Below are 27,654 nucleotides of genomic sequence, written 5' to 3'. Positions count from 1 at the left end.
CGTCAGCGCCGTCCGCTCGCTGGCGGAGGCGTGCGGTGGCCGGAGAGTGCGCTGCGCATGCGCCCCGGGGAAGAAAGCAGCCGCGGAGCGCTCCCCTTGGGGGTGGGGCTCGTCCCGAGGCTCCCTGTGCCGCCGCGAAGCTGCCTGATGTGATCCAACCTGACGAGGGTCTAGGGCTTGTAAGAAGGGTTTATTGGGAAGGCGCTGGTTTTCTGTTGTGTTAAAGATTTTGCATTCTTTGTTGACCTCGCAAAAAATTGTCTATTGCATATAAGTAGAATTGCGGCTTTTTTCGGTGGCACGTAGCGGATGGAGGTAGGCGGTCGAGCACTTTAGAAATCTGGCAGTTTGGAAGATCATATCCTTAAGCATCGTCTTGGGTGTTAAAGGCCTTTTAAAACGGTAAATTATACTATCGATGGCAGGGAACATGCTTGGTAATGCGCCAAGGGAGTTGTGTCCACTGAACCAACACACCTATTGGAGCAGGTTTTATTACCAGGTGGTTAACGAGTGTGTGGTGACACATAAATGTGTTTTATTTGAGGCTCTTTTACTCACCTGTGGTAATTTCTGGCTCGTCTTTTAATTGTTTTAATTAGAGAAAGAATATGTGAAATTAGAGTTTTGAAAGAGGAAAGGGGGGAAAAATCTCAAACTCAACCATTTACAGGAGTAATCTCCTTGGTGTTTTCCATTTCTGTTTTTTATATGCCTGTTTTGTCAGTCATTGAAAAAAATTGTATTGGGCTTATTCTATCCCACCAGACTCAGTGGTAGGCGCTAGCGAGCTGGAAGGAACCAAGACAGAAATAGCTCCTGCCTTCATGGAGTGTGCAATGCAAACAGAATAAATACTAAGCTAATAATCACAATCTAAAGTTACCCGGTACATGTTTACCAAAGAACACGGAAACACTAATTTGAAGGAGTATATGCACCCATAAGTTTATTGCAGCCTTATTTACAATAGCCAAACTGTGGAAGCAGCCGGGGTATCCATCTATAGACGAATGGATCAAGATGTGGAATATTATTCAGCCGTAAAAGGGGCAGAATCTTGTCATTTGCAACAAGACTGGCTCTAGGGAGGATAATGCTAAGTGATAAGCCAAGCAGAGAAAGACAAATGTATGATTTCACTTACTGGGGAATTTAAGGCACAAAATAGGTAATGAAGGAAAAAAGAAAGAGAGAAACAAACAAACAAAAACAAAACCAAACCAGACTCAACTCTAGAGAACAGATGGCTACCAGAAAGGAGACAGGTGGGGGATGGGTGAAATAGATGAAGGGAATTAATAGTACATTTAACTGATGAACGCGAACTAACGTATGGAGCTGTTGAATCGCTATGCTGGTGTGTAGTGTACACCAGAAACGAGTATAACACTGCATGTTCACTACACTGGAAGAAAATGAGTTAAAAAAAAATTACTCAGTACATTGATCCGTATACGTGTGCTGAGTTCACTCCCTAGAATACAAGGTCTAGGATCTTGTGTTTTGTTCTCACTCTTCATCCCTGCATGTAGTAACCTCTCAGTATCTGATTACGAAGCCAATAAACAATTACCAGTATCAAAAGTATTAAGATGGAAAATTGCAGACTGCTGTGGAAATATTCAACCTTAGACTAGGTAGGAATATCGGAGAAGGTTTTTCTGAGGAAGCGACATTTAAGATGAGACTTGAAACCCCTGGGCAAAGAAGTGGGGGGAAAAGTGATACAGGCAGGGGAAACAACAAGTACAAAGGTTCTGAAGCTGAGAGGTTGTAAGAAAATCTCTGAACGGTGGTGTATCTAGCTGGTCCTGAGAATGGAGGAGGGGAGAATTGAGGTCCTTAGGGCCATCGGATGGAGAAGGGGAAGGGAGGCGCAGGAAGGATTTTAAGTGGGTTTTACCCTTTTGTTCGTTTCATGGAGCCTTTTTCCATATTATTATGTGGTTTTCTTTTTACATGGCCAAAATTTTTCTGTAGAGTACTTTTCAGAGTATAGCATTTCTGCATAATACCTCTGGGAGTGCAGCATAATTACACTGTCGGACCATAATTTTCACTCCTGTAAGAATCATATAAATTCTACTTCTAGGTAGATAGCCGAGAAAAATGGGGGCATGCCCAAGCAAAAACTTGTCCATGTGGGGTGCCTGGCTGGCTCAGTCATTAGAGCATGTGACTCTTGATCTCAGGGTTGTAAGTGTAAGCTCTGGGTTGGGTATAGAGATTACTTAAAAACTAAAAATTTTAAAATTAAAAAAAAAATTGTCCATGAATATTCATAATAGCATTATCCATACAAGCCAAAAGGTGAAACGGTATGTACGTCCACCAACTGATGAACACATAAATTAAATGTGGTATATCTACGCAATGAAATATTTGGCCATCAGAAGGATGTGTTGATATATGGTGTAACATGAATGATCCTCGAGAACATAGGAAGTCTTTTGTGGCGGGTTTCTTTCACTTAGCATGATGACTCTGTTTATATGAAATGTCCAGGATATGTCCAGGATAGGCAGATGCTTAGAGGCAGAAAGGATTAATGGTTGCATAGCCCTGGGTGCAGAGATGGAATTGGGGAATGATAGCCAAAGAATGTTGGGTTTCTTTTTGAGGCAAATGTTCTAAAATTGATTGTGATGATGGTTGTACGACTCTGAATATACTAAAAAACCATTGAACTGTATACTTAATTGGATTGAATGAAATGTGAATTATATGTCAATAATGCTGTTATCAGAAAAATGAAGGAAAGAAACAAAAATAATCCAATTAATTGCCCTTCAGAACCTTTTTTGGATTATTCCTGGGTCCAATGGTCTTTGCCGTTTTTTGGATGTTGTTGAATACCAAATTTGCCAAGTTGTTTGGCAGTGGGGTTAAACCAATTAAAACGTAACTGGGAATATTCAAGAGCTTCTACTTCATTATATATTTAACCTTTTTGAAGTTTAGGTTTATTAAAAGTATCTTACTGTCTGTGAGAGTGCCAGTGACAATTTAGTCTATAGCACTATAAATGTAATTTTGAGTAATTAATAGGTGCTAAGGAACAAGTTCCAATTGTCCTAACAAAAGCTATCAGCATTCTTCTACACTGTTCACTCATAAGAACTTACTTTTAATCCACGTCTCTTTTTCCTTAATAACTGTGACGTTGATATTACGATGGTTGTAGTTGTAAAAAAGCCTTTGAAATTACCTGAGAAAATAAATAAGGCATATGAAGAAAAGATGTTACTATCCATTTATTGGTAAGGAATTCATATTTTTTTCATTTTTTCAGTCTTTTTTAGAAATGTTTCCTTTTTGTCCTATTGGTTAAAAAATAAATATTTTTCTATATGGCACTTGCAACTAATAATAACTAAAATGTGTTGATTACTTACAATATACCAGGCATTGCACGTTTGGTGCATTCACTCATTTTTATCCCCACAACACTCCCCTGTAGTAGGTGTTTTTGTTGTCCCCATTTTGCAGAAAATATAGAGGTCAAGTAAATCTGCAGGACTGGTCGCACAGCGTGGAGAGACACAGCCGGCGTGCAGACCTTGCTTGTCTGACTCCAGAGCCAGCTGTGCTTTCAGTAACCACTCTTCCCTGCCTCACCCTCTGGGTATTTCTGGCTTGCATTAAATCTTTGAATAAAAATACTCGCCCTCTGGTTATTTTTGTCTTGCCTTTAATCTTAGAACACATTTTTTTTAAAAGGTTTTAGTTAGCAGTTTATATTTGTGTTTCCAGAGAGTTGATTTTTTTGCTTAAAAGGAGGTTATTCAATTTTCTTAGCCTTGTTCTATTTCATGACTGGAATACTGAATCTTGAAATAATAAACACGCCTTGTTTCAAATGCGGGGTGGTAGAGTAAGGAAACACCTGAGGAACGGTGCTACCATCACAGGAAATGATCTGCTCTGAAATGCAAAATGGTGTCAAGTGAGACCCTTTGGAAAGTCTAGGACAGCTGAAGGGAATCAAGTTGATGAGCACAAAGTGGTTTGCCATCTTTAATAGTCCAGGAAAAATAATTAGAAGTGCACTGCATACCTTTTTATTTTTTATTTTTTTAGATTTTATTTATTTATTTGACAGGCAGAGATCACAAGTAGGCAGAGAGGCAGGCAGAGAGAGAGAGGAGGAAGCAGGCTCCCCGATGAGCAGGGAGCCCGATGTGGGGCTCGATCTCAGGACCCTGGGATCATGACCTGAGCCGAAGACAGTGGCTTTAACCCACTGAGCCACCCAGGCACCCCACACTGCATACCTTTTTATGAGTATAGAAGACAGGGCTATTACATCTTAAAGACAGAAATTTCTGGTCTCCTTTGTCTTAAATGAAACTTTTAGGGTAACGTTCCCAGCAGACAATTTATGACGGTACTGTCTTGTAGGAGAAATACGGAGGCCTCCAGAAACAAAGGAAATGATTTAGTGTCACTATAATCACTTATCTTTAGAATCTGCTTACATTTAAGGATCTTTTTACAGCTTCCAAAATACGTTTTCATTAATCGCTACAGTGACAGAATATAAGAGGAGTAAACTTCCCAAATAGACATCAAGAGGGAATGAGTCCCCATTCATCAAATAGTATAGGGACCTCCTATTTACTAGTAGGTGGGGGAAAGTGCTCAGGCAAAACAAGCCAAAACTTCTAAAATAGGAAACCACAAGCTGCTTTCCAGACTTTACCCTGAATGTCAGCGGGATTTAGGCTTCTTATAGTTAGGTGTCTATTTAGAAAGATCTCACCTGAAGGGATCATTGGTTGCATGTTTCATTAACAAGGCCTCAGAAGTCAAATAGCAGCCACCTATTTGAAATTTGTAAGCCAAAAGGTCTTCAGCAGAAACATTTTATCCGTTTCTTATTGTTGGAAGAAAAATACAGCATTTAAATAACATCACTTTACTCTTTCACAAATTGTTTTTGAATTCCTGAACCACCAAATTTAGTGAATTCAGAAAAAAATCCTTTTTAATTTTTTCAAGATTTCATTTACTTGAGAGAAAGAGAGCACAAGCAGGGGAAGCGGCAGAGGGAGAGGAAGAGGGAGAAGCAGGCTCCCAGCTGAGCAGGGAGCCCGTCTGTGGGATCCAATCCTAGGACCCTGAGATCATGACCCAATCTGAAGGCAGACGCCCAACGGACTGAGCCACCCAGGTGCCCTAAATATATCTTATATAATCAAACTATCAATACACGTAGTTTCTTGTCAAACATTTATGGGAGATGTTTGGAGAGAAAGGTAAACATCTTCCAAAGTGTATTTTTAGTCTCATCACAACATGTTTACTGCAACCCTTATTTCTTCTGAGTAAAGGAAAAGAGCTGTTTGGGGATCAATTATCCACAATCACGGTTTCCAAGACTTCTGTCTCACACAACTAAGCTACTTTTATTACCAGGCAGTGATTTAGTAACTACTGAGTCCCAGTTGCATACTGGGCTTGGTACTTAAGGGATTGGAAGGCATGTTATACATAGTCCTGTTTTTAAGACACCTATTCATTCAATCATTGTGTAATTCAACATTTATTAGCTGTGTGTCAGTGAGCATGTGAATCAGCTTCTCTATAATTTGACCTCAGTTTCATCATCTGAGAGATGAAGGTAATAAAATATCTCCTAGGTTTTTATGAGAATTAAATGGGACAATATTTGCAAGACTTAGAACAATGTACAACACAGGAAACACTAACTGTTGGCCTAACTTAAGAGTCCTTTATGTGCCAGGCTTGAGTTTGATTTTTTTTTTTTTTCATTTAATACAGTTAAAGATAGCCCATCCTCAAGCAGCTCTCAGTCTTGCAAAGGAGACACACACGTTAAGGAACATTATTAATACAACAAGAAAAGTTTTATAACAGTTACATGCAGAATGCTATGGGGAAACAGAAAGGAGAAATTCTGTAGGTTGGTTAGAGGGTGCTTCTACAGACTTGCATGCACCATGAATTATTTGCCAGGGGTCAAATTTACAAAATTAGACTTAGTTGTGGTGTCTCACACAGTTTCTGAGGCTCAGGAACCAGGAGGATCTTAGGTGGGTAGTTCTGATTCAGGGTCTCTAATAGGGCTGCAATGAAGTGATTTGCTGGAGCCGAAGTCACGAAAAGCCCGCTTGTGAACAGGCAGCTGGTTCCCCCACAACAAGTGATGAGAGAAATGGAGACGGACAGAAACTCACTAAGTCCAGGCTATACTGAAGGAGAGGAGGATTAAACGTCAAGGGAAGCGTATCAAAGAATTTGTGAACATATTTTTAAAACTACCGCAAGTATGGAAGGGAAAGTTCAGGTTTAGCTACATAGATGGGAACAACCTTAAGACAAGAAAGGAAGTAGCAGAAATGAAAGAATAGAGCATCAAGGGGAATGAGATTAACATTTAAATTGGACTTTAAGGCAGATTACCCTGTATAAAGTAGGTGGGCCTCATCTAATCCGTTGAAGGCCTTCATAGAACAAAGACTGACCTCTCCTGGGCAAGAAGGAATCCTGTCAGATCATTGTTATTCCCATTTTAAAGATGTGGAAACAGGCTTAGTTAAAATAGCTTTGCCATCATGTGTTAAACAGTAAATGGCAGAGCTAGGATCTGAACCCATATTTCTCATTATAGAATCCAGATCTTATCACTGCCTATATTAGTCAAGGTTTCTCAGAGAAATGAATCAAAAGGATGCATCTATGTTGATATCCACATCTTTATATGGAGAAAGAAAGGGACATTTATCCTAAGGAATTAGCTCACATGATCATGGAAGCTTGGTAAGTCCAAAATCTGCAGAGTAGGCTGGCAGACCAGAGACCCAGGGAATAGTTGCAGTTCAAGTCCAAAGGCAGTCTGCTCACAAAATTCCTGCTTGCCCAGGAGAGGTCAGTCTTTGTTCTATGAAGGCCTTCAACTGATTAGATGAGGTCCACCGACTTTATACAGGGTAATCTGCTTTAAAGTCCAATTTAAATGTTAAATCTCATTCAAAAAAACACCTTCACAGAAACATCTAAAATAATTATTGACCAAAAGCTGAGCACTCCAGCCCAGCCAAGGTGACAGAGAAAATTAATCATCATACTACCCTATACAGTAAAGGTAATTTGGGATTCAGATTGCAAAGGGCCCCAAGTACCATACTAAGCAGTTTGTTGAATTTACAATTAACCAGTAACTTTCTCATGGCCCTGTCATGTCTAATCAGACATGACCTTAAACATCTGATAATAGTGAAGTGTTCCCATAGAATATTATAATTCTATTAGAGAATGTATATTGGAATATTTGTCTATCAGGTTTCATCTTCAGTATTTTTAAAAAATGTTTTTTATTTGACAGATCACAAGCAGGCAAAGAGGCAGGCAGAGAGAGAGGGGAGGAAGCAGGCTCCCTGCTGAGCAGAGAGCCCGATGTGGGACTCGATCTCAGGACCCTGAGATCATGACCTGAGCCAAAGGCAGAGGCTTTAACCCACTGAGCCACCAAGGCGCCCCTCATCTTCAGTATGTTTTGACAGATGATAAATTTGGTTTTATTGGCATTGTACTTTTTCTTTTCAATATTTTCCTTTCCAGTCCACGTAGTTTTAGCAATTAGCCTTTCACATATTTCAGAATGTTTACTCATTTCAAAAATATTTTTCTCTATTATTTATTCTCCCCACTTGGGTTTTTTCTCTTAACTTTTTCTTTTGTTTCCATGCCTTATTTCAAGGATTCTTTTTAGCCATGCCTCCTACCAGAGTGAAATATGAAATTAGGAAGGAAGACAAAAATGTAGGTGGGAAAAAAAGAACCCAGTTTGTATACCAGCTGGGCTTGGTGGCTCTTAAAGTATAAACATTGTTGAAGCATCATCTCTTTGCAGAGGATGCATAAAGCTGAAAAGATGTTTCATCCTTTCTGCTGGAGAGATTTCTCTCTGTAGCTTATATAGAGCAGGGAACCCTTTACATTTTTGCTGGAGCCTCAGAATTTAAAGTCTTACGGTCCCAGCCTGTTCTTTTGGCCCATTCCATTCTGGGTCCTCTGTCCTCTCGTCCATCAGAGGACAAGACACAGATAGGATGGGCAGGAGAGTCTCGTGAGACTACTCGAAAGTGATCTGAATTATAGGTTTATGGTCACATCCCTCCAGAGCAGGAAAGAACAGAAAGCAAAGTCTAGAAAACCAGCAGAGTAAAAGATCCGATAAGCCAGAAGGGAAGCAAAAATGGACTTGCACAATTAATGGGGACAGAGACCTGGTGGGAAAGCATAACAAAAGGGAAGAGAGCTTGGCAGTTAGTCCCTTGGAAATAGCCCACTTTTCACTTTCCCTCTTAAACACAGTGTTATCGAGTTTATGGGTTTCAGAGTACCCATGGGTGGGTAACACCACTAGCTGGTTCAGTGAATTCTATTAAATGAGCAGATTTTGTGGGTGAGTGAAGAAGACTTCAGCATCATTCGAAGGAGATGCTCGTTTCCTACAAAAGAAACATTTAATGCATCAGAGCTGCTCTGTGTTCCTTTCTTTCCCCACCATTTCCTCCTTGCTACTGGTCGTCCCACGAGCCTAACCCGGTGTGGCTTCCATCCTCAGTGCTCTAGGGAAAGGGCTTCATTAACAGCATGAAGAAACAAAGGTTTTGCCCAAATCAGTTTCTTTTTTACTTTCGAACATATCAACACAAATATTATGTTGATAAATAAAGGAGTTTATCTTCTGTCTCTAATGAAATTAAATGAAATTAAATCCAACTTGGAAAAATAGTTTTCCTATTTTACCTTGAAAGATTGCCACTGGAAGAAGTATGCCATAAATTCTCTAATCCATCCACAGGAATATTCTCTACCATTTCATTGTGTTCCTTTACATATTTCAGGAAGCTATTCTAAATATACTCATTTGAACTGCCTGATAGCAGAAATTAAGACCCCCCAAATCTAACCATACAAAAATACTCTTTGGATCAACCCATGTAGAAAATGATCAGCTAATTTTGACTTAAATCTTATTTATATTTATAACCACTTGTATTTTAAAGTAAAAAAAAAAAAAAATACATACCCCAAATTCGCTACTCTATGAGATAATTTCCATTCCTGAATCCATAATGTCTTCTAAATGCTTGAGGACAGGGTTGGGTAAGGAGGAAAAATAATGCTTCAGAAATATGGTGAGAGGAAGCAATCTTTGTGCTTAAAAAAATCAGTATTCGTTGGGGACTTCCCTTCCTCCCACAATATCAGATCTTCTCCATCATGTCTCTTGGGGAGTGCTACTGATCAATTTTTATAGGTCCATTGAAACTTGGCCTCCTGACCACTATCAGGAATTTATAACATACATATAAATAGGTAATGAATATTAAAAGCCTGATTTGAATGCCAAGTCAGGTTTTTTCCACCCAGAGAACTGTTGAATAGAACAGACTTCCTTTGACAGCTACTCCCACATACGTTATAATATATGCACCATATTCGTTACTGTAGAAAGTTACCGTTAAGGCCACAGAAACTAGATCTTGTCTATATGAAGAAAACAAGGCTATATATGTTATTAATAATATTATTTTGGTATTCATACATAGTATCTTGCTTTTTGCCTTTGCCTTTAAAATATATTTTATATATTTGTGCTTTAGTGTCTAAAACTATTCAAAAGCCAAGTAGTTATTCACTAAGTTCTCATGAGTCACTGAATTCTATTTACAAAAATGTTACTGTCAAGTAGTAGCTGTAGACTTTTTTTACGTTTGATATACATTAAACAAAGGAACCAAGACAAAATGTAATTTCTATGCTAACAAAACCAGGATCTTTTATCATAACACTAAAATTAACCCTAATGTTAGGAGTAAAATATTAGAAAATATTTTCAAAAGGCTTTTTTGGGGTGGAGGCCTTTTTTTTTTTTGCAGTCAGAGTCAACCATTTTACATTTAAAAATTCCTTAAAGTTTGTAGCAATCAATACATACTCTCATCTTCCACAGCAGCTTGAGGGGGTATAACCCAAGGCGTAGAGGTCATGACAACAGGAATTTCTGGTCTGAGCAGCCCCTGTGTAAATCCTGGTACCCCGTTCCTCCTAGGACTCAAACTTTCTCCTTTCCCTTGGCAGGCCCTGGAAGAGTAAACTTGATCTGCTTGACAGCTGTGGAAAGAATTTCATCTCCGTTCTCTGCCTGATTGCCCTGGCACAGCTGCCCCGCTGGCATTCTTCAGATGGGTAATGACCTTGGTCTGACACCTAGGGGTCACTGCTTCACAGTTTGTGCTTAACCAACCGTCACCGTCCTCACTGCTCGTACTGGATTAGGTCCCTCTTAGTCAATGTCTGTTATTCTAGGTGAAGAGGGAGTGGAGTGAACTGGGGGTCTGTCTCTGCTGGTGTTATAACCCTTGCCGTGAATTTCCAAATGGGGTGGTCCTGCTTTCCATTTTTATAACTCGCAGTTTCAAATTTTACATTGACACATTTCCTTGTGATGCTTAGCTCTTATGCTCTGTCTCTGTCATCAACTTCTGTGGCTCTGGATAAGGTAACATTTCAAGTGATCCCGTGTAACTCCTGAAGAGTCTGGACACTTTGACTCCCAACTATTCGGAGTGAGGTCACTCCCAAAGAAGTTCGGGGGCAGTCTCTCTGCCTCGCCCGATCCCTTCCTGTGGAGACTACTGTGAGTTCCAGAGTATTCTCTCTCTCTCTCCCTCTCCTGTCTCTGACCCTCTCCCCACCTGTTTCTCAAGATCTGGAAGAACATCTGTTGGCCTTATTTTTCAAAGTGCAGAAGTAAAGAAAGACCTCGTGTTAAACGTAACTGACTTTTTAAGAGAAAAATTCACTTTCTGTCAACAAAGGAGTAGAAACATAAAATTCTACTTATAAGAGACTTACAATGACTTATGCATAGAATGTTAGTATAAATAATAATATGACTCTTCATTTAATATTATGGTTCGTTCAGAAAGAGATAAGGAGAAAGCATTGCTCCTGAAGATGATATTTAAAGTCAATCTTTACTCTTCAGTTTTCTCAGTTTTATTTTTCTTATCAGAAACCATTGTGTATCTAGTTAGGTCAGCCATCTTGGTTCTTCAGAGTTGACTGCGTTTTTATAAACTGTTATTCACAATCATTCACCAACCTGTGTGTGTGTGTGTGTGTGTGTGTGTGTGTGTGTGTGTGTGTGGAGCCTATTTTCTGAGTAGGCCCCTCAGAGAGGCTGTTGGGAAGAATTATTTCCTGGGATGAAATATCCTGGCCAGAGCAACACACTCCGTGTTGTATTTGCCATGAAGTTGATGAAATTTTGCCTGATCACCAGAGTCCCCCACTTCTCCTTCTTTTAAGAACAGCCATTTTCTTTCCTTTTTAAAAATGTTTTTAAGAAGCTTTTGGGTTTTTTTGTTTTTTATTTTAGAGAGAGGGAGCGAAAGAGAGAGTGGGAAGGTCAGAGGGAGAGGGAGAAGCAGGCTCCCTGCTGACCAAGGAGCCTGATGCAGGACTCGATCCCAGGACCCTAGGAGCATGACCTGAGCTGAAGGCAGATGCTTAACCCACTGAGCCACCCAGGCGCCCTGAGTGCAATAAACTCTCGAAAGCATATTTAAACACAACCTAGTACATTGTGTGATGCAGACTGAGGTTAATGTCAATTGATTTTTTTAAGTTACATTTGCTAGTAAAATCTGTGGTTAAATGGAACTGTATCTGATTCAATACACAAATATCCAAATGTTTATTGAGCATCAGCTATGTACAAGGCCTTGACCTGAGTTAAAATACTAATCTGAATACAAACTGACCGCAGAAGCAGGAGAAAATGTTACAAACACAAGTGTGCTTATTGGGAAATATGCAGTGATCATAATTTAAAGGGAAAACTGAGGGCAGCTCTGCAAATATTTTGCGGAACTTTTTTATGTATTCTTGGGAAATACTTAGAGTTTCCACTTTCCTAATATTCTTTTATTCTGTCTTTTATTCTAAGATCCCGGTAAAATCTTTGTGGGTCGATCTCAGGCTCTTTTTATTGTCCCAATACAGGCTCACTGTGAAGTGCTCCTTCTACCATCCCTCCAAACATGTTCTGCGCTCGTCCCTTCGATTTATGGCAGGTTCTAGGACTCAGGGAGAGAATCATCAGAGGGGTCTGCACAACGATGGCCTTAGTTAGGATAATGCCTATGTTGTTGACACAAAAGACTCAAAAAATACAGATCCCAAAGTGGTGGCTCTGTAATATGGGGACCCGATCCTGTCCACCTTGTCACTTTTCCATCCTTAGGGAGCTGGCTTCGTTTCTGGGCCTGACAACAGCTCCTCGCCACACCCTGATTCCAGCTCACCGGAAGGAGAAGGAGGGAAGGAAGCCCCTGACCCAGCATATGTCGCCTGGCCCGCGTCCCATGGACCGAGCGTTGTTAGCTGAGTTTGGGTCTCGCTTAAACGATCGTTAGTACGGAAGATGAAGGATATCGAGAGGACCGTTAATAACTCTGCCACATGCTAATATGGTCTGGAGCTCTCAAACTGTCCTTAAAAAACCACCAGCAGTGGGTGCTCTGGCTGGTACCTCGCTGCCATCCATCTCCGTTCCCTGGAGAGTCTTACAGTATTTAGAGTACGGGGCGGGGGGGCTAGGAAACAGGGAAGGAGAGCTGAGGTCTGATCTCAGCTCACTTTGCAGCAAGTGTCTATGCTGTCACTGCAAGAGAGTGTGACCCCCGCATGGAGTGCCCCAGAGAGCCAGTCTAGATGACGGTGCTGACCTGCACATCCGAGCGCGCACGGATGGAACAGTAGGTTCAGGACAGAAGGCAAGTACGACTCTGAAGCTGAACATAACCCTTTCCCATGCAGCTGAAATCTCGACGTTCAAATGCCCCCCCACTTCGCTGTTTGTAGGTAAGGGGTTGCCTCTTCGGCGGCCCTGCCATCTTGGCTTCATGCCCTGTTGACCCGCGTGCTGGCCTCCTGCATCCTGATGCCTGTCAGGCAGAGCCCCAGCGTTCCACGTGCACCTGCAGGAAGCCCCGCAGTCTGCAGCACATTCCACAGGCCATGTGCTTCCTTCCTGAGCGACTCCGGAAACTGGCTGTACCTCCGGATTGTCTTGATTAGGGATCTTGGCTGATGGGAACAGAAACCTACTCCACTCAGCTCTGTCGGTGTGGGAGGGAGGGTTGATGGTTGAAGGGATTCGGGGGATCTAATTTCAAGAGGTAGAGGACTTTTTCACAGGAAGTAGGTAACCATCCCCAAACTACTTTTCCTGGTGTCATGTGACCTCTCATCTCTTCCCCTCGGGGTATGTCCGTTTGTACCCTCTCTTCTACCCATCGATTTCAGATCTTTCTAAGGCTTTTGAGGTTCGATCCCCTGTTTCTTATCTGAGACTTTGATTTGCCACAGTGTTATGGTGGCCCCAATCCTCCCACGGCCAAGAGCTCCTCTGCACAACGTGAAGAGCCTCAGTCTCTGTGTTTTGGTTCAGTCTCTGAGATGAGAACGTCTAATTGGCTTAGGCTGAATGAGATGTCTACCCGTGGTTGAACCATTTGTAGCCAGGAAAGCAGAGTTCCCTGAGACAAGCATGACCAAAGGCTAGAAGGCAGGTTCTCCTACAGTAGGAATGGGAAGGTGACTAATACATCTAATACATAATGCATAATAATACATCTAATACATAATACAATCTTCTTAATATTTTTAACCCCAGTCCAAATTGGGCTGCCCAAGTTAGTCCTGGAATAGTGTTAAACCTCTGGTTAGTTACAGAATGTCATCTGACCAAATACCATGACTGGTACCAGCCCCCAAACATACTACAGGTCAGCTACTCCCGTGACCACATAACTTGCTGCCTCTTGCCTTCATCCACTTATGCTCAAGAACTGGCAGCTTCAGACTCTTCCATAGTGGTCTCGGCTTAAGGAAATGTGGTATATCTCAACACCAGGATTCCTTCTTATTTTGGATATGACTTCTTCATATCTCCTTTAGAAATTTTTCATGATTTCCATCATGTTCCTTTTAATTACATGATCTGTGAGTATCATTTAGAAACACAAAAATATACTTTATGAATTGACCTGCAGCAGGAGTACATTGAGGTTTCTGTGGGTGTTGAAGCTTACACAGTTTTAGAGACATTTTTTAAAAGAAAAAAGAATATAAAATTATAAGACAAAATTAAGTATGAAGTTGATCCTCTATTTCAAATGAAATAGGAAACACAAGAGATAATCTGTTTAATAAATGGTTCTTACATTTCATTGGGCATAAAAATAACATGGCAATCTTTTCAAGTACAGATTTCTAGACAAGGATGCCTACTCTCACAACTTTTACTCAACATAGTACTGGAATTCTTAGCCAAAGCAATTAGGCAAGAAAAAAAAAATAAAAGGCATCCACATCTGAAAGAAGTAAAATGATCTCTGTTTGCAGATGACATGATACTACATATAGAAAACCCTAAAGACCCACTGTAAAAAACTGTTACATGTAGTAGACAAATTCAGTAAAGTTGCAGGACATAAAATCAGGCATCAAATTTCCTGATTTTGAGCCATAGATAATAAGAACAGTATGGTACAAACAAAAAGACATATAGATCAGCAAAACAGAATAGAGAGCCAGGGAATAAGCCCACACAGTTAGTTTCTGACAAAGTTGTCAGGAATATACACTAAAAATCTGCATAGCAGGGCGCGTGGGCACCAACTCTTGACTTCTGCTCAGGTCATAAATCTCAGGGTCGTGAGATAAAACCCTATGTAGTCAGGCTCCACACTCAGCAGGGCGTCTGCTTCTCTCCCTCTCCATAAGTCCCTGCACACTCTCTCTTTCTCTCTCTCTCTCTCTCTCTCTCTCTCTCAAATAAATCTTGTAAAGAAAAGATTTCATAGAATTAAAAAAATAGTATGAAAATCTGCACAGCAAAGGAACTGATCAACAAAATGAAAAGACAACCTACAGAATAGGAGAAAATATTTGACAAAACACACATCCAATAAGGAGTTAATATCCAAAATATATAAGGAACTCAACTAGTTAGTAAAACAAAAACAAAACAACAAAAACCAAAAAATGAAAAACAAAACAAAACAAAATAAAAAATGGGCGAAAGACCCGAAGAAGACCTACAAATGGCCAACGTCTGAAAAGATACTCAACGTCACTCATCATCAGGGAACTGCAAATCAAAACCACAGTGAGATACCACCTCACGCCTATTAGGATCTCTCTTACCAGAAAGATGCTTATCTTTACCAACCTCTCCCCATTTCCCTCACTGCTGGTGGAGATGTGAAGGAAAGGGAACCCTTGCGCACCGTGGGTGGGTATATAAATTGGTGCAGCCACTCTCGAAAGCAGTATGGAGGTTACCAAAAAATCAAAAATTGAATACCATGCGACCCAGCAATCTCGAGGAAAATCATCATTATCTTGAAGTGTTATATGCACTCCCATGTTCATTGCAACATTATTCACAGTAGATAAAGTGTGGAAAACTCCAAGTTTCCATCAACAGATTGATAGAAACCTAAGTTTCTGTCAATAGATGATATATATACATACACATATATGTGTATGTATATATAGATATAGATTTGATGGAATATTATTTAGTCTTTAAAAAGAAGCAAAGCCTGGCATTTGAAGTAATTTTGATGGACCTGGAGAGCATCGTGCTAAGTGAAATAAATCAGACAAAGAAAGACAAATACTGCGTGGGTCACTTACACATGGAACCCAAGAAAAAAAAATCAGACCCATATAAACAGAGCAAAATGGTGGTTGCCAGGAGGTGGGGGTGCGGGAAATGGGGAGAAGTTGGTAAAGAACACAGAACTGAAAACCTCTGTTCAGTTATAGATGAGTAAGGGCTGAGGACCTAAAGTACAATTTGGTCACTATAATTCTGAACGCTGTATTATATAATTAGAACTTGCTGAAAATAGAACTCTTTTTTTTTTTTTTTAAAGATTTTAATTATTTGAGAGAGAGAGAAAGGGCATGAGCAGGCGGAGGGGCAGGGGGACTTGACCCCATGACCTTCAGGTCATGACCTGAGCCAAAGGCAGACGCTTAACTGAGCCACCCAGGTGCCCCTGAGAGTAGAACTTAAGTGTTCTTAGGAAAAAAAAGAAAAAAAGTAAATATGTGAGGTAATGGATGTGTTCATTAAGTCAAACGCAGAAATCCTTTCACAATGGATACATATATCAAATCACTTTGTATACTTTAAATATCTGTAATTTTATTTGCCAATTATAGCTCAATAAAGCTGAATAAACACACATATGAAAAAGATTTTATAAAAGTGCCACTTGTTTGCTACATTGAGGGAGAAAAAAAAAAAAAAAAACCCAGATTCCTGGGTCAACTCTGACTTGCAAAATCAGAATTTCTGAGAGGAAGTCCTGAATCTGCATTTTAGCAGCTGCGTCCTCAGGTATCCGAGGACCACGTTTTGAGATGAACCTAAGTGACCTCTGTAGTGGACTAATAAGGTTTTAATGATATATTTTCTTTTCTGTACATTTACTGGGGATTCCAGTTATTATCATTGTCAGAATACAAATTTTGTACACATATGAGGACCTTGTCACAAATGTATCTTTTTAAGATTTTATTTATTCATTTGATAGAGATTATAAGTAGACAGAGAGGCAGACAGAGAGAGAGGAGGAAGCAGGCTCCCCTCTGAGCAGAGAGCCCGATGTGGGGCTCCATCCCAGGACCTTGAGATCATGACCTGAGCCGAAGACAGTGGCTTAACCCTCTGGGCCACCCAGGCGCCCCACAAATGTATCTTTTAAGTTAGCTGTTTTGTGACCAGAAAGAATAAGCCAATGAGGAGAAGAAAAATCAGAAGCTTCAAAAGGTAACAAGGAATATCATAATATGTCACAGAATATTTACATTAGTTGGGGAAGAAAAATACTCCATGGATGTCATTTTTCCATATCGTAAAATGAACACATGGATACAACCTTAAAAAATGAGATTAATTTTTAAAAATTACTCCAAAGACAGTAATGACTGTGAAACAAATATAGAATATGTTTTTAAAATACTAAGTATTTATGATACATGTATAAAGCATCACACACACAGATTTAATAATAGTATAAATATACTTTGGTTAACCTTATGAGTTAATATTTTGAGTGAATTAATTGCTGATTAATTCACAGTAACTGAATGTTAATATGCATAATGTTCAAAATATATATACATATCTGGGGGCGCTTGAGTAGCTCAGTGGGTTAAGCGTCTGCCTTCAGCCCAGGTCATGATCCCGGAGTCCTGGGATCGAGCCCTGCATCAGGCTCTCTGCTCGGCAAGGAGTCCGCTTCTCCCTCTCCCGGCTGCTCCCCGTGCTTGTGCGCTCTCTCTCTCACTCTTGTTCTACCTCAAATAAATAAGTAAAATATTTTAAAAAATACACATCTGAAGAAATGACTTACACATTTGTGACAGAAAAACAAAATCAGTCAATGGATCGACCAAATTAAGTTACTGAACTAAATTGACAGCCAAACTGTAATACTCATATTTCATATTTACAGTCATTTCATATTTACATCATTTCATATTTACAATCAAAACATTCCTGAGTTTGGGGGGGAAACGCCTGACTTTATAGCTTTAGGAAAGTACCGTTAAGTAAACTTAGGGGACTTCCGGAGGTAGCAAAATGGGGTGGGGAAAACCGTAGAATGATCACACTTTTCTGGTAATTGGAACTCAAACTCCTGGAACATTGCTGTACAATTTCTACCCTGAAAGACCTGTTCTTTCTGAGGGTCCACATCCCCTTTCCTTGCAAATAAAAGGCAGAGGTATGACCTCAGAGCTGGGAATCCGAAATCAGATTCAAAGGGGTTGGAGAGGTATAAGTCAGCCCAGGAGACAGAGTTTTCTAGAATGGAGCTTTCTTGGGACATGAATCATGTTTTTTAGACACAAAACTTTCTAGCTCCAAATAGAAAAAAAAAATCATTCTTACTTGATGAAAAAATGTCTCTGTGCCAGAATGCTAGGAGTCGTCCAAGCCCCGAGGCTCTGTGGCTCATTTGCAAAGTTCCCCTCTTCATCTGCTGTCAGTGCCTCCTCCCCGGCTGCGTGGCCACCGCAGATTCTCAGCTCCACCGTTGTGCTAAGCTCAAGCGTGTGTCTGTACGATGCATTCTCCCGTGACTTTCTCATCCTACTCCAGGTAGGTCCGTGTCACTCAAGACCATCCTTGGGACACAGAGGCATGTTGTGCCGGAGGAGAGTGACTCTGTTTGCAAGCCCGCCGCAGAACCTGTCATTAGTCCATACTCTCTGCTACAGGGGAGGTTCCCACACGACAGTTAAAGCAGCTTCATGGTTTATAGCTTTATTGGCTTCAGCTGCAAACGCGAGCACATACACAACCTCTATTTGCCGCTAGCAAAGGTATGCTGCCCTGAGTGGGGGGGTCATATTCCTTGGTGCCGTTGCCATGCACTGTAGCGTTGTAAAGATAAATCCAGGCTCTTAAAACTCCAAATTCCTGCAGAGCCTCATTTACCATGACCACTTTTAAAAATATATATTATTTATTTATTTATTTATTAGAGAGCATGCGTGCTAGTGGGGGTGGGGCGGAGGGAGAGACTCTTCAAGCAGACTCCCTGCTTAGAGCGGAGTCCCATCTGGAGCTCCACATGAGGCTCCATGTCCCGACCCCCAAGATCATGCCCTGAGCTGAACCCAAGAGTCTGACGCTTGACTGAGCCACCCAGGGGCCCACCACTTCTTATAAAATTGGTTCCCAGTAGAGTTTGAGTCAGTGGATCTGGAGTACTATAATCCAATTTGCTTCCCTAAGACACCAAGATGGAAGCCTTTATGGGGAGCAGGATTTCCCAACCTTGGCACTACTCATGCTTGGGGCTGAGTAATTCTTTGTTGAGAGAGTTGTCTTGTGCCCTGAAGGATACTTAGCAGTATCGAGTTTCCACTAGGCTTGGAGCTTGCTAGATGCTATAGCTAAAGGTAGTCGACAAGTTTTTGTTTTATCTCCCCCTCCCGACAGTAGGAGCTCATCTCCTGCATCTTCCCTTAAATGGAGAGCTGTGAGCTCCCATTTTCCTTTAGGATCCCTAATCTAATTATTGCCAGCTTCTGAATCTGAGCTCTCCACACACCAGGAACTTCAACACACTCTTACGTTTTTGCTTTTCTTTCTGTTCTGTTGCTACCCCGTATCCTTCTAATGAATTCATCTTACGCTGTTGATTCTTCCTCCAGTTTAGGAAACAGCAACTCCCCTCTTTCAGATGTTCAGACTGGAAACTCTGGAGTCATCTTTGACTCCTCGTCACCCCCCCCCCCCCGCCATCCTGTGTTGCTCAGGGTCCCCTCAGGATACAATAGCACACTCAAGGGGTATATGAGGAAAATTCAAAAGATTCTTTAGAAATATGTGGTCCTCGGGGCACCTGGGTGGCCCAGTGGGTTAAAGCCTCTGCCTTCGGCTCAGGTCATGATCCCAGGGTCCTGGGATCGAGTCCCGCATCTGCCTCTCTGCTCGGCAGGGAGCCTGCTTCCTCCTCTCTCTCTGCCTGCTTGTGATCTCTGTCTGTCAAATAAATAAATAAAATCTTTAAAAAAGAAAGAAAGAAAGAAAGAAATATGTGGTCCAGTTAAGGGAAACTATTAAGAAATGGTGAAGCACCCAAGAGGTAGTGGGAAGACTTCACTAACCCAGGCCAGAAGGAGCCCAGGGTGGGGAGGGTTTGCCAGCGCCTGCACGAGCTGTAGCCATAACAGACCACTGCCTACTAGGAGCTGTGGCCTTAGGTGGAGAAGGACAGTCCCTGCCAAGCTATAGGTGGGCAAGGAAGGAGCCAGGGGAATAAATATCCTGGTCTCGTTCTGCTTTTGCCCTCCAGTGTCCAACTGTCTGAACACAAGCAGAGGATGACGGAGAGTCCAGGCATGTGGTCTGTGGAGGTCAGGCTCCAGGCTACGGGAAGGGACGGAGCGTCGATCTGAAGGGGCAGCTGGAGTCTTTGCAGTCTCGTCAGTGAATCGGTTCGCTCTACCTTGAAACGCATCCAGAATCTAACTCTCACTCCTGTCACCCTTGTTTCCTTCCTAGTCCCAGCGCTGTTTCTCACGTTGACAACCGCACTAGCCTCTCATCACTATCCCTTTACCCGGCTTTATTTTTTACAGCATTTATGACTCTCTAAAATATTATGTATCATTTGATAATTTGCTTATTGTATATCTCTCTCTACTAGAATGGAAATTCCGTGAAATTATAAACTTAATCTGTTCTATAATGCTATTACATTCCTTATACATTACAGGCAGTCAATATCTTTTGAATTAGCTGAGTAATTAATCTTAAATGAATCTGATTTGGTTTCTGTTACTTAAAGCCAAGGAAACTTAGGTGATTCAGGTGTGTGTAAGGTAATCTCATTTTGGTTTTTTGAAAAGTTTATTTGTGCTCATAGAAGAGAATGTAAGTATATTCAAAATTAGAAATGATTACCACTGGAGAGTGGGACTTGAGGTCATTTCCAGTTTCTTCTTCAGTTTAATACTTCTGGAATATTCTACAATGAATGTATATGATCCTTGTAATCAGATAAAGAGAAATCCCTTTATTTTGAAGTACAGACTAGGACTAGACCAGTCAGACGCAGAGAAGCTCGGTAATTCTTTTTCCTCTCTTGGCTCCCTTCCCTTCCGTACCGTGTCGTGGCCAACCCTTTTCTGTTCTTCCGAAGCTCTTGTGCTGAATCCTTCCCCCACCTCATCTTCCCTGCTCTGTGCCTAGGGAGGTGACCATGAGATGGCGACCACCTGGCTTTTGCCCTCTGGCTTCCGGCTCCGATCAGCGAATGGTTTTAGCTGAGATCTAGAGGGTCAGATTATTTACTCCCCAGCACCCTCGTCACCAGTTCCCTGCAGCGGGATATAGCCCTTTAGGTTAGGGCTAAAGGCCCTAGTTCTGGTCAGATGGTCCTCTCCAAACAGCTGTCTCTAGCCACCCCCGACCTTCCTCTGGCTCCTTCAGGCCCAGGGATGGTTAGAGCCTCCCCTACTGCCAGCCCTGGGGTAATGCACCATCCCCTGTTCTTCCTAAACCCTGCTCCCAGCTCTAAAATCTCCCCTCAGATTACCCAGTTCTGGTGTTCCCTGTCTTTTCTTCAAGGTCTGAACGAAGCATTCAACCTCGTCCTCACTCACTCTTAGCAAATGGCCTTGTTCATTAGTTTTTACTGAGAAGGTTGAGGCCTTCCACCAGCTTTCTTGGCATTTCTCAAATGTCTGCGCCCCATCACCCCAGTAACAGTGGTCCACGTCATGGCCCACGGCCACCTCCACTCCTCACTTCTGAGAGCACAGAACACATCTGGGAGCAGGGCTCCACCCTGTTTTTTTCTTACTCTGAGAACTTTCCATAGAGAACAAACTGATGGTTACCAGAGGTGGGCGGGGGGTGAAATAGAGGAAGGGGACTGAAGAGTATATCTAACAGGGTGAGCACTGAGTGATGTACAGAACTGTTTGGTTGTTTTTAAAGATTTCCTTATTTATTTTAGAGGGAGAGCATGCTGGGAAGGGGCAGCGGGAGAGAGAGTCTCAAGCAGACCCCATGCTGAGTGGGGAGCCCAGCCTGGGGCTCGGTCTCACCACCCTGAGACCATCACCTGTGCCGAAACCAAGAGTCGGATGCTTAACCAACCGAGCCACGCAGGTGCCCCGTTGCTGGGTTTTGCATATGGAACGCGTCACGAATGTGCGTGTCATCTTTGCACAGGGGCCGTGCCACTCTTCTCTGTCTTGTTCCAGTTTTAGTGTATGTGCCGTAGACGTGAGCCCTCGAATTGCTGACTCACTGTATTGTACACCTAACTAATACCACACTGTATGCTCACTGTATTGGAATTAAAACTGGAAAACTAAATAATAAAAAAAGGAACTTTTCTCCTGCATGGGCTCTTCTCCCTCCTTGCATACTTGAACTCCGTATGTATCTGATGTCTCAAAACTTGGTTTGATGCTATGACAACGTTTTTTTAAAGAAGAAAGCATATCAACTTGTACTACTTGATCACTTTTGTGCAGATAATTTTTCAAATATATACTTGCTGTCCTATTTATTTAACCTAACTCTGGTCCCTGATCTCTCGAATCAGACTTACACACATTTTACATGGATTTCCAATGATCTCCTCAAAAGCAGTATTATTTCATCCTTCCTCTCACCTTCCCCTGCACTGGATTTTGTCCCATTTTCTGTATTTGTTTCCAATGGCACCTATATTCTTTTGGGCTCAAGAGTGTAAAACAATTGAAATTATTTTTTAATGCGTCTATTTTCTGTGCCCCTCGACTGCAGTTACTTCCTGAATTCTATGGGTTGTGCTTTTTTTTTTTTTTTAAGATTTTATTTATTTATTTGACAGAGAGAGAGAGAGAGAGATCACAAGTAGGCAGAGAGAGAGGCAGAGAGAGAGGAAGGGAAGCAGGCTCCCTGCCTAGCAGAGAGCCCAATGTGGGGCTCGATCCCAGGACCCTGGGATCATGACCTGAGCTGAAGGCAGAGGCTTTAACCCACTGAGCCATCCAGGTGCCCCTGTTTTTTTTTTTTTCTTAAACTAATTTCTCAGAGTTTGTTTTTTTCACTCTCACTATTGATTTTAATCAATGCCCTTTATATTTTAGGCCAAGATTGTTTCAATAGTCACCTAACTTATCTTCAAAATCCAGGTTCTCCTGCTCCTACACAAGGATTAATATTTCTAGAATATTGCTAATATCATGTGGTGTTATAATGTGACTCCAATGAATAGTCACACCAACAACTAATATTCACTGAGTACTCACTATGTGCTGGCAGACGCACTAAGTTCCAGCAAGGACTGATGGTTTTCATCTTCAGAGGAATCTACAAATACATAATTGTACAGGTGGAAGATTTATTTGTTTATTTATTTATTTATCTCTACAATTCGAATTTATTAGATCTGTCCACAGTCAGCCATGATGATCTTCTCACTAGTCTTGCCATTTCTGGACCCAAAGCGCCCTGGCTTCTACGATACTCATGCTCTCTTTCACCTTGCTGAAGACCATCCAACCACTCAGTCTCAGTACAGTCGAAAAGTTGGTTTGTCTTTGGTCCCCCATTTGCTATGGACAAGATCGAGACCAGTGTGATTCAGGATGAAATTTTATTCAGTAAATTTCACCCCGTAGATGGACTTACCTCCAGGGTGATTGTGAAATGAAGTCACCACCTGGCACATAAAACCCAGAATAATTCTGTGAAAACAAGATTCTTCCTCCCCAGCGCTCACAACGTGGAGGTTTTCTGCTATCTTTGGAGATTCATCTGCAAACAGCTGGAAGGAGATAGAGCCTAAGAGCTCGCCACCGATGCCACATTGAGGAAAGTGGTAGGGTTGACCGTGGCTGGGTGAGAGAGATGGTTTCTGCAAGGCAGGAAGAATTTTCAAACATTTAGGAAACTTCCGCAATCACCCAACTGCTAGTGCTTCTGGGATGCGAACTCCACATGAAACTAAAGTCAGCTCTTAGTTTCATTTTTTCTCTGCTGTCCACATCCCACAACATGATTTCACAAATTGCTCCCACCCCTCTGAGCTAATGTCAGCTTTTATGTCTCTTTACATTACACTGAGTTTGCTAACACACTTAAGCACGCCATGTTCATTTCAGCTGTTTGCTCTTATGTTTGCACCTATAGCTTTTCTCTTGCCATCAAATTAAATCTCTGCTTGGGTTAAGGTCTCACTCAAGAGCGCAACGAAATCTTCACAATTGCCGTAGTACACCTGGATGTTTTCTTGGAGCCTCTATGAGCTGCGCCATTAACTTTCACACTCACTTACGGGGCACCGTAAGTTTTTATTTAACTGATGTATGTACAGTTGCTATTTATTCTTCCCAGAAGAAAATACCGAGCCCTTGTTATTTGCCAGGCACTGTGTAAGTGCTGGAATACAAAGACGGGTAAGAGTCAGCCTCCGAAAGAGTTTAATCCAGGGGGCAATAGAAGTGTTAGCTGAAATATTACATTACACACTAAGGGGTAGTATTGGAACATTGTATTGCATAATGCTTTAGTACATGAATTCCAGAATTGTCCAGACCTAAGTACATTTTGCAGCTCTGCTCTTCAATAGCTACGTGAGACTGACACAGCCTCATTCTGCTTCCTCATTTGCAAAATGGAGATACTAACAGTAGCTACTTTTTAGTAGAATTTACAGAATTAGAGTTTATAGAATTAAAGGAGTATAAAGTACTTCGGACAGTGCGTCAAAGTCTGTATTTGCCCCTTTCCCCCATAACAGGACATTGCATTTATTCTATACGTTTTCCTCAGTGGAAATAGAGAAGCTGGAATGAATCCCTGAGCTTGGGTAGTCAGGAATAGCTTAGGAAAGAAGATCGAATTTGAACATGGTCTTGAAGGATGAGAAGGAATTCACCTTATTTTGATTTGGTTAGACTATAGGAGAAGAATATGGAGAAATATTAGTGGAAGGAATCTGGAAAGAACATAAGCAAATTGTAAAGGGCACTGTGTATGCAAAGGTATTGGTTTGCTACCTTCTTGTTCATGAATTCCTCAAAGGCTCTGGTGTTGTGCCAGCAGGTTCCAAAGCCATGGAGCCGCCAAATACCTATCAAGAAAGCATAGTAAATCAGACACGTCTTGTGATTCTTACAGATAGTAATTGTTAAAATATCAATGTATTTTAAGGGATTGCTGAAATAATAGTGATATTTTTGGCACCCTAGCTCTGTTAATTAATGAGTTCTAAAAGAATTAATATATGCCTGGGGCACCTGGGTGGCTCAATTGTTAAGCCGCTGCCTTTGGCTGAGGTCATGATCTCAGGGTCCTGGGATGGAGCCCCACATCGGGTTTCCAGCTCAGTGGGCAGCCTGCTTCTCCCTCTCCCACTCCCTCTGCTTGTGCTCCCTCTCTCGCTGTATCTCTCTCCATCAGATAAATAAATAAAAACTTAAAAAAAGAGAAATTATTTTATGTCCTATGTCAGTGATCAATTTATTACTTCTCAGCCCCAAATTCACCCTTCACAGCCTGCTCCACAAAAGTGGATGTAACTCTCTTCAATGTTTTCCCTCTGCACCTGGCACAATGTAGAACTTGGAGAGATGTTTCAGGAGAAAGCACTATTCCATTGAGAATGGACGGGGGAGAGGGACTGTACTTACAGAAAGACCAGCTCGTTTGTTCATTCATCCTTTAACTTAACAAAGACTTAGGAGAACCCACTCAAAGTCAGGCCACGAAGATCGTCAGCTCAGGAAGACACGGTCTCTGCTTCAAGAAGCTGAGCGGGGAAGGGGAGAGGATGGACACCGAGACGAGGCTTGTGCTCCGCACCGGTCAGAGGCCGGGGATGCTGTGCGCGCCGGAGGAACAGCAGTCACCGCTGGGGAAGAGAGGACAGTGCTCCAGCGGAAATAGTTCCGATCGAATCTTGAAGGAAAATGAAAATCGTTCGGATGCAGCATGGAGTAGAGGCTAGCTAAAGTGAACCACCTGTGTAAGGGGAGAGACCACTGAAGCAAAACGTGAGGCTTGGAAGGGGCTAGTGCTGGGGGTTGGTGAGAGATGAAGTTAGAGAATTTGGAACCACATTATGGAAAGCTTGCCGGACTATTTCATATTTAGATTGTTTCTTTGTTTTAAAACTTTTTACTTGGAAACACTCTCAACTTTATAGAAGAGTTGAAAGAACAGAAGGAAGAACTTTCCCCCCTGAATCATTTGAGAAGTTGCCAAAATGATGTTTAAACATCTCCCCCCCTTAAATGCTTTAGTGTGTATTACCCATAAACCAGGACATTTTCTTACGTTACCATAATACAACCACCAAAATTAGGAAAGAAAAGTGGACCTATTACTACCATCTCAGTTTTACACCTTCCTCAATTTTCACTAGTTGTCCCCAAAATATATATTTTTAATATGAAAAGGGTTCAGTCCTAGAATAAAGCACTGTGTTTAGCTGCCTGATGTCTCTAGTCTTGTTCAATCCAAACACTTTCTCATCCTTTCTTGACTTTCACTTCCTTGATCCTTTCAAAAATTATAAGTTAGTTATTGTGTAAAATGTCCCACAGTGTGGGTATGTTGGATATTTCCTCATGATTGGATTCAAGCCCTCCATCTTTGGTAGGTCATGATTGGATTCAAGCCTCCATCTTTGGTAGGTCATGATTGGATTCAAGCCATCCATCTTTGGTAGGCATATTCCAGAAACAATACTGTGTTCCTCTCGTTGTGTACTATCACTAGTAATGTTAACTTGGATCATTTTATTAAGGTGGTATATCCCAGACCTTTCTACTCCATGATTACCCCCCACCCCTTATAATTAATAAATATTTTGTGAGGAGATCTTGGAGACTATGTAAATAGCCTTTTCAAATGGTCAATGTCTTTGTCTAAAGCATTTGAGTTTGAGTACAGACCATGTTATCGTATTTTAGTCAGCGACTTATGTGTCTTTTTGAGATCTTCCCATTATTCCCTGAACCCTTCCTTACCTTTTGGTACCAGATGCCCCAGCCTCATTGTACATTCCCTGGCCCAGCACTGGGATCCACTGTTTCTCCAAGGAAGACTGTTTCCTTTTAGAAGAAGAGTATTTAGAAACCAACATCTGGGCGCTAGTGGGCTCGAAGCTATCAGGGGGCACTGCTCCTAAACCCTCAGAATGGAGATATATACATGTATATACACATGCATTTATATGTATGTTTATTTTTATCTTCTGTATCTATTTCCTGTATTGAAGGCCATGAGTTCACAACCAATTTCCCCAATTCTAAGCCAACACGTCATCTTATTTTCTCCCTTGCTATAATTATAACTTGTTTCTCTGGCAGTGGGAAACCCGGCTCCCTGACCCTCCCTCAATCCTCTGTCTGTAATCTTTGCCGCTAACCACTGTCATCCTCTCACCCCTGCGAAGACCCTCCTCACTCCGACTGCGCTACGACAGCCGGGGCCGGGCGCCCCCTTCACCCTCCCACGGGTGCTCTTCTGTCATCGCTGGGCCTCCGGGCCTGAGTCATTCCTCTGAATAGCTCCTTTCCCACTCCGGGGCACCTTGCCATCCCAGGCCGGCTACCATGTCTCGTCCCCAGCGACCCCTGGAGACACCTACCTTGCTGAGCCCCCGTCTAACGGGTTTTAGACTGAATTGCTCTGGAAGTAAACAGTTGAATGGAGGGGAGCCAGAGAAGGGAAAAGATAGAGAAGAAGAAGAAGAAGAGTATTTCTCATTAAAAAATATTTATTATAAATAATTCTCTCTTTTTAGGAAAAAAAAGATTCTATTTATTTCTGGACAGAGAGAAACACAGCAAGAGAGGGAACACAAGCAGGGGGAGTGGGAGAGGGAGAAGCAGGCTTCCCCTAGAGCAGGGAGCCCCCTGATGCAGAGCTGGACCCTGGGATCATGACCTGAGCTGAAGGCAGACGCTTAATGGCTGTGCCACCCTGGTGGCCCAATATTCTCTTTTTATACTTGAATCTTTTTCATTAATTTAGATTTTCTCAGACAGATTCCCAGA

At 41.8% G+C, this 27,654-nt stretch overlaps 1 protein-coding gene and 1 long non-coding RNA gene across 2 annotated transcripts; one reads left to right on the top strand and one right to left on the bottom strand.

Annotated features, from left to right (window-relative positions):
• Positions 1-29: 29 nt before the first annotated feature.
• LOC309862771 lies at positions 30-21,963 on the top strand. The gene is made up of 4 exons (XR_014310704.1): positions 30-402; positions 10,120-10,239; positions 18,236-18,459; positions 19,941-21,963. It is a non-coding gene; the product is annotated as an uncharacterized lncRNA (long non-coding RNA).
• A 1,008-nt stretch (positions 21,964-22,971) lies between these two features.
• LOC309862768 (peptidyl-prolyl cis-trans isomerase A-like) lies at positions 22,972-26,834 on the bottom strand. Its single transcript, XM_082726997.1, has 5 exons — positions 26,623-26,834; positions 25,282-25,549; positions 24,649-24,722; positions 23,279-23,504; positions 22,972-23,202 (listed from the first exon to the last, which is right to left on the bottom strand). Exons 2-5 carry the CDS (start codon positions 25,307-25,309, stop codon positions 23,015-23,017), a joined length of 516 nt encoding a protein of 171 aa, XP_082583123.1. The 5' UTR covers positions 25,310-25,549; positions 26,623-26,834; the 3' UTR covers positions 22,972-23,014.
• Between the last annotated feature and the right edge of the window lie 820 nt (positions 26,835-27,654).

Source organism: Mustela nivalis, assembly GCF_964662115.1.
Source record: "Mustela nivalis genome assembly, chromosome: 4".
Classification (NCBI taxonomy): domain Eukaryota; kingdom Metazoa; phylum Chordata; class Mammalia; order Carnivora; family Mustelidae; genus Mustela; species Mustela nivalis.
Note: the sequence above shows the minus strand (reverse complement) of the source record. Positions and strands in the feature narration are given on the sequence as shown.